This window comes from Chlorocebus sabaeus, chromosome 7 (assembly GCF_047675955.1).
Source record: "Chlorocebus sabaeus isolate Y175 chromosome 7, mChlSab1.0.hap1, whole genome shotgun sequence".
Taxonomy (NCBI): domain Eukaryota; kingdom Metazoa; phylum Chordata; class Mammalia; order Primates; family Cercopithecidae; genus Chlorocebus; species Chlorocebus sabaeus.
In genome coordinates, this window is record NC_132910.1 from 45,672,372 (window position 1) to 45,694,599 (window position 22,228).

At 38.3% G+C, this 22,228-nt stretch overlaps 1 protein-coding gene and 1 pseudogene across 2 annotated transcripts in view; one reads left to right on the top strand and one right to left on the bottom strand.

The window, feature by feature from the left end:
• Positions 1 to 412: 412 nt before the first annotated feature.
• On the bottom strand, positions 413 to 5,851 carry LOC103236692 (high mobility group protein B3 pseudogene; annotated as a pseudogene).
• A 6,371-nt stretch (positions 5,852 to 12,222) lies between these two features.
• Positions 12,223 to 22,228, top strand: part of SMARCAD1 (SNF2 related chromatin remodeling ATPase with DExD box 1) — an 84,011-nt gene continuing 74,005 nt past the window's right edge. The window contains exons 1-2 of one of the 2 annotated variants that reach the window (XM_007999287.3): positions 12,223 to 12,350; positions 12,962 to 13,200. In XM_007999287.3, coding sequence (XP_007997478.3) covers positions 13,011 to 13,200 — 190 coding nt within the window. In that variant the 5' untranslated portion in view covers positions 12,223 to 12,350; positions 12,962 to 13,010. Of the gene's footprint in view, positions 12,351 to 12,478; positions 12,686 to 12,961; positions 13,201 to 22,228 lie in introns of those variants that run through there. The other variant, XM_007999288.3, reaches the window with a different exon arrangement.

Genomic DNA, 22,228 nt, shown 5'->3' on the forward strand with positions numbered 1-22,228 from the left:
GACATACAGATTTTAGAGATACACACTTCATCCCATAACAACTTGTTGCTGCATTGCATCAGGAGGCATATAATGTCAAGTTTGCTGGATCTCTCCATTGTAAGGATTCTCTTCGTAATTAGTAAATCATCTGTGGGATGAAAACTTGAAGACCTTCGTGTGACTGTCTTGTTCCCCACCATCCTTTCACCCATGAATTTTGCCATCCATTAATGATCCTTGCCCAAATTATTATTTTAAAGGGGCAAAGCAGTGGTTTGCCAATCATTTCTCTCTACATGTGTTAACTGTCATTTTTTCTGTAAAAAGAGGCCTTCAGTTGCTCTGCATTCCAAATTAATATTTGTACAACATTAGTCAACTTAACTATAGCTGCCTAAAAAACTATTGATATTTTCCCCCACCCTGAGGATTAAGTACAAACTCCTTTACATAGCCTCTCTCTCTCTTTTTTTTTTTTTTTTACAGATAAGCAGTTTTTTTTTAATTCATCCTCCTCCTCTTCTTCCTTCTTGTCTTCTTCATCTTCCTCTTCCACCTCTTTCCAGGCAATTTTAGCAGGACCCTTTGCACCATCAAACTTTCCTTTATACTTATAGTCAGCAACATCCTTCTCACATACTTCTCCTTCAGCTTGGCTGCCTTAGTGATGTAAGGCTGCTGTCATTTAAGTTATTCCACATCTCACCCAGCTTTTCTTGCCACATCTCCAATAGAGATGCCAAGGTTTGTGGATTTGATCTTGGGGAGGAATTCTGAACAGAATAGGAAGAACCCAGAAGGTGGCCTTTGGGGGCATTAGGTTCCTTCTCCTTCTTGCCTCTCTTAGCTGGTCCATAATCCTTCATTTTCCAATCATAGCGTTCTTTATCCACCTTGGCCGTTTCATCGAATTTAGACTTCTCTTTCCCAGACATCGTCTTCCACCTCTCGGAGCACTTCTTGGAAAATTCTGCAAAATTGACAAGGACTTCTGGGTTTTTCTTCTTATGTTCTTCTCTGCACGTCTGCCCAAAGAAAGCAAAAGCAGAGATCTTGCCCTTTCGTTTCTTGGGGTCAAGAAACCAAGAATGTATTGTTCGCTAGGCTACATAACCTCTTAAGTACTTCAGCCTCTTCTCTCCTTGTCTCTATTTTACCTTCTCTACTGGTTTACTTCTACTCATCTTTCATAACTCAGCTGTCACTTTTCCCTGGCTGCTTCTACAAAAATTGTAAGAGTGCTCTAGCACTATACTTCCACTATCATAGCATATTTTGTGCTATTTTGTAATTTAAGGTCTTCTCACTGACTGAGCTATCTGAGGAGAGGAATCTCCTAAGTCTTGTTTATTCTTACATGTCTCAGCATCTCTTATAGTCCTTGGCACAGAGTAGGCCCGGAATAAAGATTAAATTAATTAATGGGAGTTAGGCACCATATACAAATCTATGTACACTGTAATTTATAACTGATTTATGAAATTTGCAAGAGTAACTTTTAGTTTTTTAAAAAACTAAAAAAACTTTAGTTTTTAAATTGGCAAAAATTGTATATATTTATGGTATACAACATGATGTTTTGACATATTAATATATTGTGGAATGGCTAATCAAGCTTATTAACATATGCATCACTTCACATATTTAGCATTGCTTTGTGGTAAAAACACTTAAAAATCTACTCTCAACAATTTTCAAGTATACAATATATACAAGGAGAATTTTAATTAAAAGGTTTTTTTTTTCCACTTTATTTGCTTTCTGGGAGCTTAATTCCTAAGTAAGAAAAAATTCCACTCTAAAAATAAGAATTATTTAGGTAGTCCTAGCTATATGCCAGTCCCGGCCCTAAGCATGAATTATTTCAAATTTAATTCACAGAAATCCTTTAGCATAGGTACTATTTTCCCAATATTACAGATGAGGGAATTGAGAGAATATCACACAGCTAGTAGACAGAAGACACGGGATTTGCACTCAGGTATCTCTAATTTCATAATGACTTTGTAATTTAGAAATTACATTTTTTTTTTTTTTTTTTTTTTTTTTTGTGGAGGTGCCAGGGAATGATCGTGGGACCTCACACTGAAATTACTTTCTTAAGAGTTCATTTTCCTCATTATAGCTGACTATAATGTGTCATTTTATGATCATTTGTGGAAGCCCATGTTTTTGATTCAGTAATACTTCCACCTTCAAGAGAACAGACATGTACAACATAAGGCATTTACACTATTAGCAAATACCTAAGTAGGAACAGTCTAGACGACATACATTGTGCAAAAAATGTAAAATGTTAACATGTAACTTATTCCCAGAACTGTGATTTGATTACATCTAAGTAGATATGGCAGTAAGAGAATTTTGAATTACGTTTAATGTTTGTAGAATTTTAAATGACTGGAAAAAGAAATAATTTGTTTTCTCTTGGAATCTTTTTGTAAAGACCATTTCAAGAAGAAAAAATGTATATGTACAGGATTAGGGTGATTACAGTGATCCTGTTTGAGTTAAATATATTGTGAAACCTGACTTTTGCAAAATGACACATATAAGAGGATAATTTTCAAGATAAGGGTTACTACAACAAAGATAAATACTACAAGTACCCATGTGATGAAATTTGGATATAGATATATGAATTTAATGACTCAAAGTATCAAACACGATCCTGACATTGTGGGTACGTACAACAAAATGGTGACTATAAAGGAAGGGCGTGATGGCTCAAGCTCATAATCCTAGTACTTTGGAAGGCTGAGGTGTGCTGATTGCCTGAGCTCAGGTGTTCAAGACCAGCCTGGGCAACATGGCAAAACGCTGTCACTACTAATAATGCAGAAATTAGCTGGGCATGGTGGCATGTACCTGTAGTCCCAGCTACTCAGAAGGCTGAGGCAGAAGAATCGCTTGAACTTGGGAGGCAGAATTGCAGTGAGCCCAGCCGAGATCATGCCATTGCACTCCAGCCTGGGCAGCAGAGCAAGACTGCCTCAAAAAAAAAAAAAAAAAAAAAAAAAAAAAAAAAAAAAAAAAAAAAGTGACTATATAACATAATGAGGAAACTGAATTGCAAGGCCACTAGAAGAGAAAATGTAAAATCCTGTGTATATGTCAGCATGAACTCAACTTGCCAGTTGAGAGTATCCTGAAAATTTAAGATATGCATAAGCAGAAAAAAGAAGGGAAAACATAGGATTTAAAAATCAGGTGAAGAAGAGATACAGGCCAGGCGTGGTGGCTTATGCCTGTAATCCCAGCACTTTGAGAGACCAAGGTGGGCGGATCACAAGGTCGGGAGTTCCAGACAAGCCTGGCCAATATGGTGAAACCTTGTCTCTACCAAAAATACAAAAAGAATTAGCTGGGTGTGGTGGCACATGCCTGTAATCCCAGCTACTCGGGAGGCTGAGGCAGGAGAATTGCTTGAATCTGGGAGGTAGAGGTTGCAGTGAGCCAAGATCACGCCACTGCACCCCAGCCTGGGCGACAGAGTAAGACTCCATTTCAAAAAAAAAAAGAGTTACAATATGGAATTTGTTCTTCAAGTTCTAAAAAATCAAGCATGATGTAATTTATTTAGAATTTAAATCCTACTTTTTTTTAAGAAAACAAATTATGTTAGTTAGCAAAACATGGCAGATAGTTACCAAACCAAAAGTATGAAAATTTTCAGTATTTTTCAGTTTCCTAAATTGGTAATGATAGTTGCTAGAAGTTTTAAGTTTAAGAAGGCACATATGTGGATGTAATCACCATGAATTCTACCAGAGTTATGAGGATTGTGGACATCTTTGTCAGAATTTCTTAATGTGAAGCTCACAGAGCACTAGGGTTCCATGAGCCCCCTGAAATTATGTGCCACCTGTCATGTGCATATGTAGCTTTTTTTTTTTTGGAAGGGGTTTGTGACTTTTAAAAATCTGGGTTCCTAAAAGAGGTTTATAACCATGCCCTCTACCTTCCCAAATTAAGAATCATTACTTAAAGAAGTATTTGCTTACCAATTGGTAATATTTGGCTTACTTTCTTGTTACCAAGGAAGAAAGATTTTTAGTTTTATGACTTGGCATCTTGTCTTTTCCATTTTATATTCACGTGTGGGAGATAAGGTTAGTTTACACAAGTTTCCATTACCAACTAGGTGTGGTTTACATTTCTAAGATATCAAGTTAAGAAAGAATCCAAGTTTACAAATCTCATTTTTAATCTCTGTTGCTGTTCGTTTTTTTGTTTGGTTTCTTAATCAACTCAGTTCAATTTTGGAAGGGCTGCTGCTTCCTCAAACTGCTTCATGGTTTTATTTTGGTAAGTATGAAGCAAAAAGAAATCACAGTAAAATTCCCACAGTCTTTTCTCCTGTTTAAGAAATTTGAGGATTCTATCAAACATTTTCACTGAGCCCATTTAAAACCAACAGGTAATTAATATGATTTTTGCAGCCATACATAAGTATTTTAATTTAAACGGTGAATTCTGTAGGGCATGGTGGTCTATAAGCCCAACACTTTGTATGGTTGAGGTGGGAGGATTGCTTGAGTCCAGGAGTTCAAAGCCAACCAGGGCAGCACAGTGAGACACCATGTCTAGAAAAAAATACAAAAATTAGCTGGGTGTGGTGGTGTGCAACATTAGTCCCAGCTACTCAGGGGGCTGAGATGGGAGGAGCTCCTGAGTCTGGGAAGATCGAGGCTACAGTGAGCCATGATCACTGCACTCCAGCCTGGGTGACAGAGTGAGACCCTGTCTAAAATAATAATAAAAGAACAGAAAAAGAATAAAAGAAAGGTGAATTCTATCCCCATAGGGACCCTTTAAGCAATATTTTATTCTAACCACATTTGAGTTGCCCTGCTGACAAAATTCTGTTTTATGGTCTGTATTTTAGGAAGTTTCTCTTAATGGCCATGTTTAATCCCATAAAGTCCTTTAACAAAAATTAGAAATAATGATGCTTTTCTATGATTCAGTAGCTATTTCTAAAGAAGAGATGCCTTTAATCTCATTTATACTCCTGAGAAAGAAGAATTAGACACTATTGTGGGAAATAATTTTTATGCAAAAGAAGATAAAGTATGAGGACACAAAGTATATTAAAAGATGATTTCTAGACTGAACTACTCAAAACTTGACAAAAAGAGCATAAGATTTTCAGGCAGTTTTTGAGTATGGGGATTTTAAGATAGAAAAAAAGAAAACATTTTAATTTTAACTGGAAGAATTGTTACACTCAAGACAAAAATGTAGAAAATATTTGGATATGTTTCAATTATCTAATACTGCATGACAAACCACTCCCAAAATTTAATGGCTTAGAACAATAGCCATTTTATCCTATCTCATGATTTTGTAAATGAGCCAGGCTTGCTAAGTAATTCCAATTTATACTTTTTTTCTCATTTACTAGTTGGAATACTTTTATAAAAAAACACTTTCCCTTACCTCTTCTTCAATTACCTGGTAGAAGCCTTCAAAGAGTAAAGACAGGATAAAGCTTGATTCTTTCCATCTGTTTATCAGTTTTCATGATAATAAATTGTTTTCCTTTCACCCTCCAAAGTCAACCAGTTTAAAGAAAAAATCAGTAAGAACTCCTGGATTACAACGTATTTGATGGCTTTCAAATCACTGCAATTTTTAATCACATTGAAGCTCAAACTGCCCCATCTTTGGCCCATAGGAACCTCAAGTTGACCTCTGAATCCTTTTGACATGATATTAATGGCCTTTGATAATTTCCTTGCTTTTTGGTATAGGAAGATATTTCAGTCTCACCTTGTGCATTTTCCATTGCATACTGTAATCTGCTCTTTTTCCAAGAAGTCCAGGTTTCTGTTAGCAGTAAATGATATTCAAAGAGTATGATCATGGTGCTAGGGCTGTGTACTGGGCTAGTCACTTCCTAGGGCTTTTCAGTGGACAAAGATGGGAAACAAACACACACTGTGTCTGTGTGTGTATCAAATCTCATAAATTCATATTGATATTTCCAATTTAAATAAAACACCATTCCACTTGCACTCTAGGATGTGTACTATAACCTCTCTATTACATCTCTATTTCCTTTCTTCTACTCTGAGAATTGTGGTTCTCAAAAAAAAAAAAAAAAAGAAAGAATAGAATTAGAATATAATTATTAATTTGCTGTACCCAACAATATACACACACTGGTCTCAGAATAGCAACACTAAATACACTTCAACTGTTTTACTGAAAACCACTTAAACATTTTTTTCATATGTTCCTGTCATTCTTTGCCTTTTAGGAGGTGAACCTTGACAGATCATATAACCATTATAAACTGTATTCTCTTTCTTTTAAACATCATATTATCTTTGTTCTGCAAGTAACTACGTAGTTAATGCTCTATACCTATCCTTACAACATTGTCTCTATAGACATTTCAGTTTGGCGAAGCTTATTCTCTGATAGATACCTCAGTAGTACTCATGGAAACAATATCTGCAGAATTTTACCTGATAGTAGTGTGTGCCTTTATATTTGGAAGGCACTTTTGCTTGATATAAAATTCTTGGATCACATTTTATTATTTTAAATCCTAGATGTCCAAGAAACTTTTTTATTTTCCTTTAAAATCTAAATTTTAATAGAAATGTCTTAGGGTTGGCCATCGTGTTGGTATGCTTAGCTAAATGATGTGTTCTTTCAATATATAGTTTTAAATCCTTATAGTTTTCAGGACTTTTTTTTTGAATTATAGTTTTTAGTTATTCTACTCCTTTGCTTTGGTTTTCTTCTGTAATAACTCCTATTATAATTATATTGGATCTTCTTTGTTTATCTTCAATAATTATTTTTTTCAATCTATTTACCTTTCTATTTCTATTTTTAAAGTATTTTCCCTTTCCACCCTATATTTCTCTAAAGGCATCATCTGTTATGTTTACCTATCTATCTGTTAGGTCTACTTTCATCTCCATTTCTAAAATATATATTTTTTTTCTCTTCCTTTCTTGAGATCTGTCACCTCTTTTCTGAGATTTATGAACTCTGATTTATGTTGTACTTTTGTGACATATATCACTTGAATGGTAGTTTGCCTTACATTTTATTTGTGGTTATCTGTATGCTTATACAATTTATCTAGGTATTAATATCATTAATTCACACAACAAATATTCACTGATCCTCTACTATGTGCAGGTGTTATAGTCTGAAGTTGAGCCACAGTAGCCAATCACTAGATAAATGAGAGATAAAAGCTTATTGCTTTATGCAACTAAAATTTTGTAGTTTGTTATACAACAATAGCTGACTAACACAACATATTTATAATCATTAAGTCATGTGTTTAGTCTCAACAGAATGCTTTCACACCATGAATTCACCATATTGAAATTCTCATTTTGACATTGTCAGCTGGATTTATGTCTTTAGGAATATTTTAAGGAAGATATATTTTCAGGAAATTAAAAGTTTGAATTTTTTTCTTCCACAAATGAATATTTGTGATCTAGAAAATTATTGAGTCACAATCCTTTTCCCCAAATCCTTATAAATGTTGCATCATTACTTTCTGACATTTAACAAAAAAACTTTTGCTTGATTTCTTTCCCTTTGTAGGCTGTAGATTTTTTTCTGAAAAATGCTTGCAAGACATTTTTTAAATTCTTGAAATTAAAACAAATTCTGCAGGATATTTTTATGGTATAGTCTCTTTCAATAGATTCTGCCTTGACTTCATTAAGCTCTTTCACCTGCAGACTAAATGAAAGCCCATGAACATTTTCTATTATGTTTTTCATTATTTCTTTTTTTTTTAGCATGTGTGGATGAGTATGTATGATTGTTTACACCTATTATTCAAAGGTTCACTCTCACTTCTCTGAATCTTATATTTATCATTTCTTTAATTTCATTGACTTCTTTTTTTTTTTTTTTTTTTTTTTTTTTGAGATGGAATCTCGCTCTGTCACCAAGGCTGGAGTGCAGTGGCATAATATGGCTCACTGCAACCTTTGCCTCCTGGGTTCAAGCAATTCTCCTGCCTCAGCCTCCTGAGTAGCTGGGGCTACAGGCACGTGCCACCACACCTGCCTAATTCACCGATTTCATCTATTGTCTGCAACAGATCTTTCCTTCATGACTCTCAGAATAAACTAACTCCACCAACACCTTGAGAGTAGACATCTAGCCTCCAGAACCGTGAGGAAATAAATTTCTGTTATTTCAGTCATCCAGGCTGTTACTATATCAGCACTAGCAAACTAACACATCTCCTTAAACTTTTACTTCACTTTCAAAGAAAACCCGGATCATGAATCATTATAATTCTCCCAGGTCAATGAAGGTTGCAGAAAAATCCTACCCTTAGAACTGGTCAAGAGGGGTCCCTATCCTGGTCTAGTGCTTTAAAGAGCAAAATCTAGTTATTTCCTGCTATGTATTGCCCTAAAGGAATCTTTGGGACCAAGAAGACATGTTCATTCAGAACTTGTGCCTTCACTTTTAGACAATAATTCGAGTACCTGGTCCCTAAAATTCTTTGCTCACACAGCCCCAAGAAGTCTAACAGTGACTTTTCCCGAGGTCCTCCCTACCGAGGGCAAACAGTGCTTTCAGTATCTATAATCCTAGGGCAAAAATGTAGCCAAAAGGCCCCAAGGTCCAAGAGGTGACAAAGGAGTGGGAGAGCAGTAAGTTTGCCAAATAACATACAAGACAACTTGTTAAATTTGCGTTTCAGATAAACAACAAATAATGTCTTAGTATCAATTCCAAGTATTTCATCAGACAAATGTATACTAAGAATATATCCATTGTTTATTTAAAATTCAGATTTAACTGTGCGTCCCTTTTTTAAAAAAACAAATATGGTAACCCTAGTTGGGGGCCAGAGTTGGGTGTCCATATGCTGGGCATCTATATGCATAATCACATGGCCCATTATGATATCATTTCTGATAACATTAGTATCAAATTGAGTATGAAAAGGTGACACTAGGAAGGCAGGATATATGAGCCAACCAGTTCTCTTTCATTAGCCCATATTCTGACACAATAGAAATTCTAAATTCAACTTGGCTTCCCTGGTATTTTCAAAATAGGAAGAACATACGTAACTTTTACATTTTGTTAGCTATATTTATAATGTTTGAATATTTAGGTATTTTTATTTATGTGGTTCATTTTCAATCTTGTCCCAGCTATAATGTCAAGAGGTGGTACTGTTGCAGAAAAGCACTCTAAGAGTCAATATTATTGTTAATCACATTTAAAGAATGATGAAACTAAGACTTAGAAAGGTCATTCAGCTAGAGGAGTCTGTTTTCAATTTCAGATTTCGCTAAATAGAATCAAATTGTCTTCATCACCAAAAATAATTTACTACTTATAAGTAAATACATTATTTTTTTCTTTTCTTTTTCTTTCAATCATGGCTCACTGCAGCCTTGATGCCCCCAACCCACCTCCCCCCACCCCCACCGCCAGGCTAACATGGCAAAATCCCATCTCTACAAAAAATGTAAAAATTAGCCAGGCATGGAGACAAGTACCTGTAGTTACAACTACTTGAGAAGCTGAGATGGGAAGATCGCTTGAGCCTGGGAGGTCAAGGCCACAGTGAGGCGAAATTGAACCACTGAACTCCAGCCTGGGTAACAGACTGAGACCCTGTCTCAAAAAAAAAAAAAAAAAAAAAAGAGAGAGAGACAAAGTCTCCCTTTGTTGCCCAGGCTGGTCTTGAACTCCTGGCCACAAGTGGTCCTCCCACCTCAGTCTCCCAAAGTGCTAAAATTACAGGTATGAGCCGCTGTGCCTGGCCATAAGTAAATATATTCTGATCATATAATTTAATATGCATGCATAAACTAATGCATTTCATGGAATACTAAAGACAGGTATAAAGGAAGTCCTAATTGTTCAGGCTTTGACCCTGAGTTTTATGGGCCCAAACACCGGATTTTACAAATGTGCCCGCACTTGATAAAACTGTGGGTATGTGTTGTAAATATACAATTCACAACACTGACTTATAAAACAGACTGCCAATTTAAGTTTACAATGGCTAATGTATCTGGCAGAATGATCATTTGTAGCAATTCCTCTTTATGGGAAATGCCAACCAGAGGATCAAATTATAACTCAGAAAATTGCTTGTCTAATGTTGGAACAAAGGGAGTGTATCTTAGTTGTTTTTTTGAGACAGGGTCTTGCTCTATCACCCAGGCCAGAGTGCAGTGGTGCAAACATGGCTCGCTGTAGCCTCGACCTCCCAGGCTCAGGTGATCCTCCTGCCTCAGCCCCCAAAGTAGCTGGGACTACAGACGTGTGCCATCATGCCTGGATAAGTTCGTATTTTTTTTAGAGATGGGGTCTCACTATGTTGCCCAGGCTGGTCCCAAACTCTGGGTTCAAGCGATCCACCTGCCTTGGACTCCCAAAGTGCTGAGATTACAGACGTGAGCCACTGCTCTTAGCCCAGGAGTATACTTTTTGTTTGTTTGTTTGTTTTTTCTGAGATGGAGTCTCGCTCTGTTGCCCAGGCTGTAGTGCAGTGGCACGATCTCAGCTCACTGAAAACTCCGCCTCCCGGGTTCACGCCATTCTCCCGTCTCAGCCTCCCCAGTAGCTGCGACTATAGGCACCCCCCACCAGCCCAGCTAATTGTTTGTATTTTCGTATTTTTTGTATTTTTAGTTGAGACGGGGTTTCACCGTCTTAGCCAGGATGGTCGCTATCTCCTGACCTCGTGATCCGCCCGCCTCGGCCTCCCAAAGTGCTGTGATTACAGGCGTGAGCCACTGCGCCCGGCCAGGAGTATATATTTTTAAGGTAATATTTCCATCAAGATCGGTGAATTACATGCAAAAGAAAGGAAATCAGTATATCGAAATGGTATCTGCATTCTCATGTTTGTTGCAGCACTATTCACAACAGCCAAGATTTGGAAGCAACTTAAGTGTCCATTAACAGGTGAATGAGTAAGAAAAATGAGGTGCATATATGCCATTAAAAAAAATGAGATCCTGTCATTTGCAACACGGATGGAACTGGAGGTCATTATATTAAAGGAAATAAGACAGGCACAGAAAACCAAACTTGGTATGTTCTCATTTATTATATTTTGGGAGCTAAAAAAATTAAAACAATTGAAGGCATGAGAAACAGGGTAGAAGATGGCTGGGAAGGGTAGTGTGGGGCGTCGGAGGGCCTCGGTGGTCGGTGAGCATGGTTAAAGGGTACAAAAATACAGTTAGAATGAATAAGATCTAGTATAGCACAACAGCATGACTATAGTCAACAACAATTTATTGTATTTTTATTTTTATTTTTTGAGACGGAGTCTTGCTCTGTTGCTAGTCTGGAGTGCAGTGAAGTGATATCGGCTCACTGCAATCTCCGCATCTCAGGTTCAAGCTATTCTCCTGCCTTAGCCTCCCGAGTAGCTGAGATTACAGGCGCCTGCCACTACGCCCGGCTAATTTTTTGTATATTTAGTAGAGATGTGGTTTCACCATGTTGGCCAGGCTGGTCTCGAACTCCTCACCTTGTGATTCGCCTGCCTCAGCCCCTCAAAGTGCTGGGATTCAGCCGTGAGCCGCCGTTCCCAGTTTATTGTACATTTTTAAATGACTAAAATAACTGGATTGTTTGAAACACAAAGGGTAAACGCTTGTGATGGATACCCCACTCACCCTGATATGATTATTACACATTGCATGCCTGTATCAAAATATCTTATGTACCCCATAAATATGCACCTACTATGTACCCGCAAACATTAAAAATTAAAAATTTTTTTAAAATAAATTAATTAATCGAATTCCACTCTAAGAATAATCAAGCCGAAAGTGAGGAATTACTTCAAATGCTTTGAAGCGGCTTCTTATCCCTCACTAATTACCAATACATTTGCAGGTCTTGGTTTCTTTGCTTTGTAAACAGGCTTCTTGTAAGGAGTGGGATTATACACTTAAAATGCTTGGCACAATATTATTACTATTATGCTATCTACATTATAGATGAAACACTACAGATTATAATACATACAATATATACTAATTGTATTATATATATTTTTTGTCATTATGCTATTTACTATTGTTTTATTTGATAACTCTGTAGCTAACTTAACAGGACAGACAAAGGTACAGATCAATCTGGCCCTTACAAGCCGGCAGAGACGGGTACGAATTACCATGACAACAGCGCGCGCCTAGACATTTTCGGCTCGCGCGTTGTTTGGAGAGAAAAAGCCTAGGCTGCGTGTTGCGTCATCATTACGCGCTCGTAAGGTTTATCCGTGCTGTTTTGGAAGGTCCCGGCACGGCTACCGTCGGCCCACGCCAGGAATTATTTTTTTATTTTCAACCTTTGTTACATAGCTCTGAGGCTACAAGATCGTAAGTACTGAGGGAAGAAAAAACAAGCGAGCGATTGAACATTAAAAAGATGCCTTAGCATACACTCCACCTCTGAACCTTCCTGTGTGCTTTTAATCCTATCAGCTTCCTCTCAGCTGGGATCGCGCCGCGTCAACTTCCGGGCGGGTGCCCGCCAGCACGGCCTCCGCCGCTCCCCTTCTTTGGCCCCTTTGTGTCCCCGCAGTGTCGAGGCGCGGGCCCTGGCAGGTCCTTTCTCGAGGCAGGGGGCACGGTAGCACAGGGAGCCTCTCTTTGTGGGCGGGCGCGAGGCCCGCTAGGGGGTTATACTGGGGAACGTGCCTGCGCGTGCTGGGGTAAGAGGAGGTTGCACGAGGGTCAGCTCGTGGTTTCAGTAAGGAGGGGCGGGCGGGGGAGGCGGACGAAGGGGAGTGAAAAGCAATGGAAATTTTGAAAAGATACCCCTCGTCCACCTTGTAATCGTTGTGGCCTAACAATGAAGCGCAGCCATAATAGTCCTGAGCCACTGGCATGTTTGCGGGCCCTTTATTGCCTTGGGAATAAACTGCTGTGGCATTGTATTTTATATTGTTTTCATGGTCTCTTTTCCTTTCTTTATTTTTCCCCTGCAGATAGTTCATTTAAAGCCCCCATCCCTGCAAGGTGGTTGTTTCTATCAATATGAATCTTTTCAACCTGGACCGTTTTCGCTTTGAGAAAAGGAATAAGATTGAGGAAGCGCCCGAAGCAACCCCTCAACCTTCCCAGCCTGGCCCTTCTTCACCAATTTCTCTTAGTGCTGAAGAAGAGAATGCTGAAGGAGAAGTTAGCAGGGCAAACACTCCTGATTCAGATATAACTGAAAAAACAGGTGAGTTACAATGTTGAAATTGATGTGACATCAAAGACAGTTTTTAAAAGATGAAAAGCAGAGGGGATTAACATTTTTATTCTTGATGTCATATATATTGATGCATTGTCCTGCGGTGTGCCCTTTTAAATTCAGCTTTGGGACTGCCGTAAACACCATGTACCCTCAACTGAGCATCCATCCGTTGTTGCTTCACTTTTATATGAGTTCTTGGAATATGGCCCCATGGTGGAAGTTGAAATTAGAATTTAGGTCATCCATAGGTCAGAATGGTTGCTACTGGAAGAGCCATGTGAGTGATTCAGTTCTATGATAAACTTTGAGGCTATTTGGCCAGACAGTTTCATTCATTCCAGTATTCCCTCAAAATATTGATCATCTACTACGAGCTAGACATTGAGCAAGGTGCCTAAAGACAACCTCTGTACACAAGGGAAGATCAAATCACATCAAGTTATTGCATCCACCTGACTTCCTGGATGTCCTCAGGATGCAAATGAGTAATTGGTATTCTTCATGGTGAATGAACATTTTTAACCTCATCAGCAGATTGTCAGAGACAAAAGGATTTGAGGATAAGCCAAAAATTAAGATTTCCACTGGAATCTATGTTCATTGAACAGTTAACTATTAGAGGAATATATCTGAGCTCTTGTTGTATTATAGGCATAGTGATAAGTGCTTCACATTCTGTCATTTAATTTGCACAATAATCCTACAAGATAGGTATTACTGACATTGAGGTTAATGTGAAATGAGATTCAGAGAGGTTATTAGGAACTTGGTAGAGCCTGAACTCAAGTCCTGGCAGTATGATTCCTGAGCATAAACTCAATAGTTTTATAGTTTCTTATGAAAGGTGAAAGGAATGTTAGAAGTTGTATTTTGATATTTATTTCAGTAATATCTTTTTTATGCAAAACTGTTTCGTAAACAGCTTTTAACCTAATGTAGGCTGAAAGATTGGTAACACCCACGTTTATCCTTAGTATCTTTTTGTTTGCTACTCTTCTCCTTAAATGTAATAATGATGGCAGATCCTCTACAAATTATCATTAGAATAACATTTTTAAATACTTTGGTGTAATTGGAACTTGGCGGAATGATTTGGTAGATTGGGTTAGGAGTCAGATTTACAAAGGCTTTGTCTAAGTAGTTTTGCATTTAAATGCTATAGGGAACAACTGAAGGATTTTAAGCACCAGGATTTTAAACCCTGTATCTACTCTTTGAATAGATATTTGACATCCAGGTATTTTAATGCTTTTCCAATGAATATATTCATCTGTTTCCTCTGTGGTTAGACAGGGCGGACAGGCCAAGGTTTTTACACGGGATTTTGAGTCCATAGAAGCTTATGCTTTTTCATTTTGGTTAAATGTGGGACATTGGACAAGTGACTTGAAATCTGTGATCCACAATTTTTTCTTCTCTGAAAGTAAAAACAGTTTATAAACTGGATTTCAGTGGAATGTTTTAGTTATTTATCAGTATTGGTCATGTGAAATCTTTAATTTCCTTTATTGATCAGAAGATATTTTTCTGTTTTTATTTCTTTCTTATGAGACCACTCATTTTCTCTTTATTGGGACTTTTTTCCGTACATAAATTCTGCTTAGAAACTGAGATTGCTTTAGGAATTACATGGTCAGCCTTGATGGCTTTGGGAAATAAGAAAACTAAGTTTGTTCTAGGAATGTTGAGGACTAATCTTTGTAGGAGTGGAGCACTTTGCTTTAATAAAAGATTGTTGTAAATGATACTATGAACTTTGGAGAATCTTGAAAACTGAGAAGTTTAGATTTTACATAGTAAGTGTTAGGTATCCATTGAAGACCTTACAGATTGAATGAGGAAATGATGAAAAAGTTTTGAAAGTCAGTTTAGCAGTAGTGACTAATACACACTGATTGAGGGTAGGGATTGAAGGGAAAGAAATCATTTAGGCAACTCCCATAATCTGAGGTTAATGATAGCTGTAGAAATGGAGAAGAAGGAGATAGAGAGATTTCAAAGTAGCTAAGGGCAGGGTTTAGATCCCTGATAGGAATGAGATAAGATGAATGGTAAGATTTTTATGCGGGGTGGCTGAAGCCTGTAATCCCAGCACTTTGGGATACAGAGGTGGGCAGATCACCTGAGGTCAGGAGTTCAAGACCAGCCTGACCAAAACCCCGTCTCTACTAACAATACAAAAATTAGCCAGGCATGGTAGAGCGTGCCTGTAATCCCTGCCGCTTGGGAGGCTGAGGCACAAGAATTGCTTCAACCTAGGAGGCAGAGGTTGCAGTGAGCCTAGATCATGCCACTGCACTCCCGCCTGGGGGACAGAGTGAGACTGTATCTCAAAAAAAAAAAAAAAAAAAAAAAGGGTAAATGTCTTTAGGAATTCAAGAATTCAAGTAAGAATCAAAGGTCCTGCCAGGCGTGACCTCGGGAGGCCAAGGCGGGCTGATTACCTGAGGTCAGGAGTTCAAGACCAGCCTGACCAACATGGAGAATCCCAGTCTGTACTAAAAATGCAAAATTAGCCGGGTATGGTGGTGCATGCCTGTAATCCCAGCTACTGGGGAGGCTGAGGCAGGAAAATCGCTTGAACCCTGGAAGCGGAGGTTTTGGTGAGCAGAGATCGTGCCATTGCACTCCAGCCTGGGCGACAAGAGCAAAACTCCGTCTCAAAAAAAAAAAAAAAAAAGTTCCTGCCCCCAGGTGCTAATTTAGCATGGGCTCTAGGGGGAACTGAGGAAGCGGGGATTCAGAATTGAGTGTTGGATCTCTGGAAAGTACAGGATACTGAAGTTAGACTTTAAGGTCGGTACTAGAGATGAAGACTGGTGAATTATGAGTAGGATATGACTGTTGACCTTACTTTAACATGTGGAAACTTTTCATACTGCCATTTTGGGATAATGCTATGTTAGTTTATTTACAGTAAAGTGTCAGGTCAAACTAAGTTAGCTTACAGGACAGAAATTGTATGTAGTAGAAGTTACCTGTAATCACTCTTTTTTGACTAATCCTGTTATTTTATCTAGTGAGTTGACTTCATTTCCTACGACCCTCCTTTAGTTACTGTGCCACCACCACATAGTTTCTTGAATCTGTCCAGCAAGGTCCCATTTTGCTTCTTCCAGTTTGCTCTTTTGCCTGGAAAACTCTTCCTGCTGATATTTGCATATGATTCAGATGCTTTGTTTCATTAAATCTCAGTAAAATGTCACCTTTTTTAGAAGACCTTCTTTGATCACCCTGTGAAATAGCCAGCCACCCACCCCAGCCCATTCTACCTCAGCTTTACTGTGATTTTTCTTTCTAGTGTTTATCACTAGCTAACCTTTCATTTTATAGCTGTGTATCACTAGCTAACATTACATTATATAGTTGTGTCTCCCCTGTTAGAATGTATGATTCATGAGAGCAGGACCTTATCTGTCATGTTCACCTATTTATCTCCATTGTTCAGGGCAATGACTGGCTTGTGGTAGGCCCTCAAGTGCATTGAAGTAAAGATTATTGCATGATGAGTGGGTTATTAGTACTTTATACATTTCTTTAAATTTATTATTTATTTGTTTTTAGACAGTCTCACTGTGTTACCCAGGCTAGAGTGCATTGGCAGAATCTCGGCTCGCTGCAAACTCCACCTCCTGGATTCAAGTGATTCTCATGCCTCAGCTTCCCGAGGAGCTGGGACTACAGGTGCCTGCCACTATGCCCAGCTAATTTTTGTATTTTTTGTATAGATGGGGTTTCACTGTTGGCCAGGCTAGTGTCAAACTCCTGACCTCCAGCGATCCACGTGCCTTGGCCTCCCAAAGTGCTAGGATTATAGGCATGAGCCACCATGCCTAGCCCTATACCTATTTATTTATTATTGTTATTTTTTTGAGATGGAGTCTTGCGCTGTTGCCCAGGCTGGAGTGCAGTGGCACGATCTTGGCTCACTGCAACCTCCGCCTCCTGGGTTCAAACAATTCTCCTGCCTCAGCCTCCCAAATAGCTGTGACTACAGTTGTGCACCACCACACCCGGCTAATTTTTGTATTTTTAGTAGAGACAGGGTTTCACCATGTTAGCCAGGCTAGTCTCGAGCTCCTGACCTCAGGCAATCTGCCTCCTCGCCCTCCCAAAGTGCTGGGATTACAGACGTGAGCCACCACGCCCATATTTTAAAAATACGACCTTAAAATAGTCCCTTTAGCCATCAAGCATTCTTTGGCTATGGTTGCTTGAAGCTTCTTTTGGTACAGGACATCTTCTCTAATGCCCCTCTAAATCCCAACCAGCCTTTGGATTTGAGGGCATACACTTAACCTCTGCCCCCTGATTTATTTTACTCTTCTCGGTGCCCAAAGTTGTCAATGATTGTTATTTACACATTATTTCTCCTTTTTTTCTTTGACTTTTGGGAGTACAGTGAGTTTGGAGGGATTGAAATAATGGCAGGTGAAAGGGAAGAGAGATCCTACTATATTTTATGAATAAAGAATAAAAATGAGTGAAGCCTGATCCTCCAAGAGCACCAGGAGAAAATGGTATGTAAATATATAGTTAAAATAGTATGGTGTGATAAAACCATATAATAGGGCAAAATACTAAGCAAAGTAGAATCACTATCTATAATTCACAAATGATTAAATTATCCATTCTTCAGGGGAGGATCACAAAAAGTCGCGGAGATACGACTTTTGGAGTGGACTCTAAATAATGAAATCATTGTTTCCTGGGGGAACAAATGACAAGAGAGTTAAAAATATATGTTGCCTCGAAGAGTCTAATATGTGTATGGAGGGTCGGGGGGGATTATAGAACAGGAGGTTTTAGACAATATAGATGAAACCGAAAAGATAGAAATGTAAACTGTTGGGTTGTGAGGGGCCTTTATATCCTGTATCAGGGAAGATAGATCTTATTCGGTACACATCATAGAGCATTTCATTATGGAAAGGTTATTAGTGAAGCTGTTGTATTAATTGAAGTCTCAATGTAGGGAAATGATTATAAAGATAACAGAGGAGGCAACTGAGGGGAGTTGTAAATGATATGCATTTGATGATATTAGGTGATCAGTTGAATGTGGAGGATTTACAGATAACTCAAATGTTCCTTGCTTGGACAGCTGGAGGATTGACACCATGGACTGAAATAAGAGGTGAGTTTAGGAGAAAGATACTAAAAAGTATGCTGTGTTTGCATTATCCATCCTGTTTTAGTACCGAGGTAGTGGATGGTTGAATATTAGAGTTTAGAGCTCAGAGAGTGGTCTAAACCTTAGAAGTCAACTTGGGACTCATCGTTATGGTAGTTAACAAAAAGTGTCCTAAGCAGAGTGTACAATAAAAGACATCATTTGACAACGAGCAAAGGCAGGAAAACCGATGAAAAATTTGGAGGATAACTAGAATAGTCATAGAAAATGATAGTGTCCTGGATACCTAAATACATAGTTTGGTATTTAGTTGTCCAGTAACAAATCCTGTAGAGAAGTCAAGTTGAGTGGGGCCTGATATTGACCAGTTTCCTTGGAAATTAAAAGCGTTTAACAGTTTCAGTAGAATGGGTGATGAGATAGAGATTATTCATTCAGGAAGAGAGAAATAGGTAACTTGATTGGGAAGCAACGTCAGGAAAAGATGTTTCAGGATTATTGAAAATTGAGTGTTTTTTTGTTTTGCTTTGTTTTGTTTTTGAGCCAGAGTATCGCTCGTTTCCTTCCTTTTTAAGACGGAATAATATTTCACTGTTTGCCATAGACAAATTTTACATTTTTATGCGGTCAGCTTGTTCATCCTTCCCTGTAAGTCTTCTGCATTCCCCATTACCACACTATAAATATACTCCAGTTTCCCAGGCTGGAGTGGCAGTGGCAGGATCTCGGCTCACTGCAATCTCCGCCTCCCATGTTCACGCCATTCTTCTGCCTCAGCCTCCCAAGAAGCTGGGACTACAGGCGTCCGCCACCACACCTGGCTAATTTTTGTTTTTTGTATTTTTAGTAGAAACGCAGTTTCACCATGTTAGGCAGGATGGGTCTCAATCTCCTGACCTTGTGATCCGCCCACCTCGGCCTCCTAAAGTGGTGGCATTATAGGCATGAGCCACTGCATCTGGCTGAGCGTATTTATTAACCAAGGGCAAGAAGCTAGTGGAAAGGGAAGGACTGAGGGAGGGAGGTATCTGAAGAGAGACATCAAGTCATCCATGGGAACTGAAGAACAGTTGGGCTGTTTAACTGTGCAAAAGAATAAAGACATATTTTACCTGGGGGGGATAATTGAAGGAGATAAAAATAGATGGGTTCATAGATTATTGTGGTGTTGGAGGAATGGAGGAAAGTTTTAGTGTATGTTTGATGAATTTATTTTTTTTTGCTGAAATAGATTTAGTCCTCTAGCGTGGTTGCCTCTTCAAGGTGATTGTCCTACTGAAAGTAGCACTTGTTGGTAAGTGAGAGACATTTTTAAAACTATACCAGTCATCAAAAGGATTTCTTGAGAGTATTGCTGTGCCACATACAGATTGTATGATCGTGAGTAAAAAGTCAACTGTGTTTGGATCTTACTCTCTTTTCCTGGCTATGCTTAGTTTTCTGTATTCCTTGCCCACATTAAAATGGTTATTATCCTTTGAATGATGAAACTGAATGTATCATTTTAGCTTCATAATTCCATGACCATTGCGCAATACTCAGTCTTTTTGTGTGGTATCTGTGACCAAAATGTGAATCATCGTTAAACCTGTAGATAGTCATTCTGGTTTCTTAATGTCTGTTAATGTTAAGCAATACTTGGTTAAAGGGTTAGTGCTGAATTGTTGTAACAGAAAGTACAATAAGTACTCAAACGTAAGTAGAAATCTTAAGTGCATTTTAAATGTACATTTATTTGGCTGGGCACAGTGGCTCATACCTATGGAGTCCCATACTTTGGGAGACCAAGGTGGGAGGATTGCTTGACACCATGAGTTCAAGACCAGCCTGGGCAACGTAGTGAGACCCTGTCTCTACAAAAAATGAAAAAATTAGCCAGGCATGGTGGTGTGCACCTGTAGTCCTAACCGCTCGGGAGGCTGAGACAGGAGAATTGCTTGAGCCCAGGAATTTGAGGTTACAGTGAGCTATGATCACTACACTGCATTCCAGCCCGGGCGACACAGTGAGATCCCCAAAATCTCCCAAAAAGGGGGGCTGGTGGGGGCAGGGGGATATAAGTATTATTTTAGTCATTGCCACTTCACCCTACACAAAAATTTCACTGGTTTGTATCAGACTACATCTTGGTTTTCTGATGTCTGCTTTTTCATACCTGTTTAAAATATTGCAAACCTTTATTATCTTTAATAGGCAGAAGTATGTTATTGTTGCTTTTTCTGTATTTTTAAAGTTAAGTATGTTTTCATAAATTTACTGGCCATTTGGATTTTTTGTGTTTCTTTATGCTTTTCTGTTTTTCTAATAAATGTCTCTTTCTGATAAATTATTTGTAAGTATTTTTTAAATTCCATGTGTCTTAGTCTGTTTGAGCTGCTGTAACTACCATGGACTGGGTAGCTTATAAACAGTAGAAATCTACTCTGACAGTTTTGGAGGCTGGGAAGTCCAAAATCAAGGTGCTGCAAGATTAGGTATCTGAGGGCCGTATTCCTAGACCACGATCTTTTTGCTGTAATCCCATATGGCTGAATGAGTGAGGGGTCTCTTGGGCCTCTTTTATAAGGGCACTAATCCCATTCATGAGTACTCTGCCCCCATCACCTAATGGCCCTTCCTCCTTCCAGCAAATGTCACCCACTAATACCATTACCATAGTGGTTAAGATTTCAACATACCGTTTTGGGGAGTGGGGCACAAACAGACCATAGCTCCCCCTTTGTTATTTGCCATAGAAAAATTTTGCATTTTTTTTACATTTTTTTAAAATGTAAAAATTAAAAAAAATTTTACATTTTTTTACTCGGTCAGCTTGTTCTTCCTTTCCTCTAAGTCTTCTGCATTCCCCATTGCCACACTATAAATATACTCATTCATATTTTCCTCTAGTATGTGTGTTAATTTTAAAAATTGTGATAAAATACACATAAGAAAATTTACTGTCTCAACCGTTTTTAAGTGTACAGTTCAGTGCATTCAGTTCAATACATATACATTGTCATGCAGCCATTCTCCAGAACTCTTTTTATCTTGTGAAACTGAAACTCTATACGCATTGAGCAACTACTCCCCATTTCTGGATTCCGCCAGCCCTTGGCAGCCACCGTTTATGTCGTCTTTTTATGAATTTGACTATTCTAAGTATCTCATTAAAGTGGAATCATCACTTAGCATAACATCCCCAGGATCCATCCATGTTGTAGCATATATCAGAATTTCCTTCCTTTTTAAGACGGAGTAGTATTTCACTGTGTGTATATACACATTTTGTTTGTCCATTCATCCATCAGTGCACACTTGGATTGCTTCCACATCTTGGCTGTTGTGAATTGTATTGCAGTGAACATGAATGTGTAAATATCTCTTTGAAACCCTGCTTTCAGTTCTTTTGGTTGTGTATCCGGAAGTGGTATTGCTGGATCATATGGTAATTCTATTTTTAATTTTTTGCATAACCTCCATACTGTTTTCCATAGTTGCTCCACCATTTTACATTTCTGCCGACGGTGTAGTGGGTTCCAGTTTCTCTACATCCTCTCCAAACTTGTTATTTTCTGTGTTTTTGATAATAGCTAACATAATGGGCATGAAAAGTTATCTCACTGTGGGTTTTGTGTTGAATTTTAACTTTAAATCTCATCTGAATTTTATTTCATTATAGGGACTAAAGAAAAGATGATATTGTTTTCTCCTATGTTCGTTATTCACCGGTTACTAGTCAGTTTTTCATTTATTGAAAAATCCTTTTTCTTGCATTAAAACGTCATCATTATAGTCTAAAATTCCCATGTCTGTTTGCATCTTTGGGTCTGTTAATCTGTTCCTCTAATCTTAATATACCGGATTATTTTAATTTTTATGGTGTTATATATTTGATGT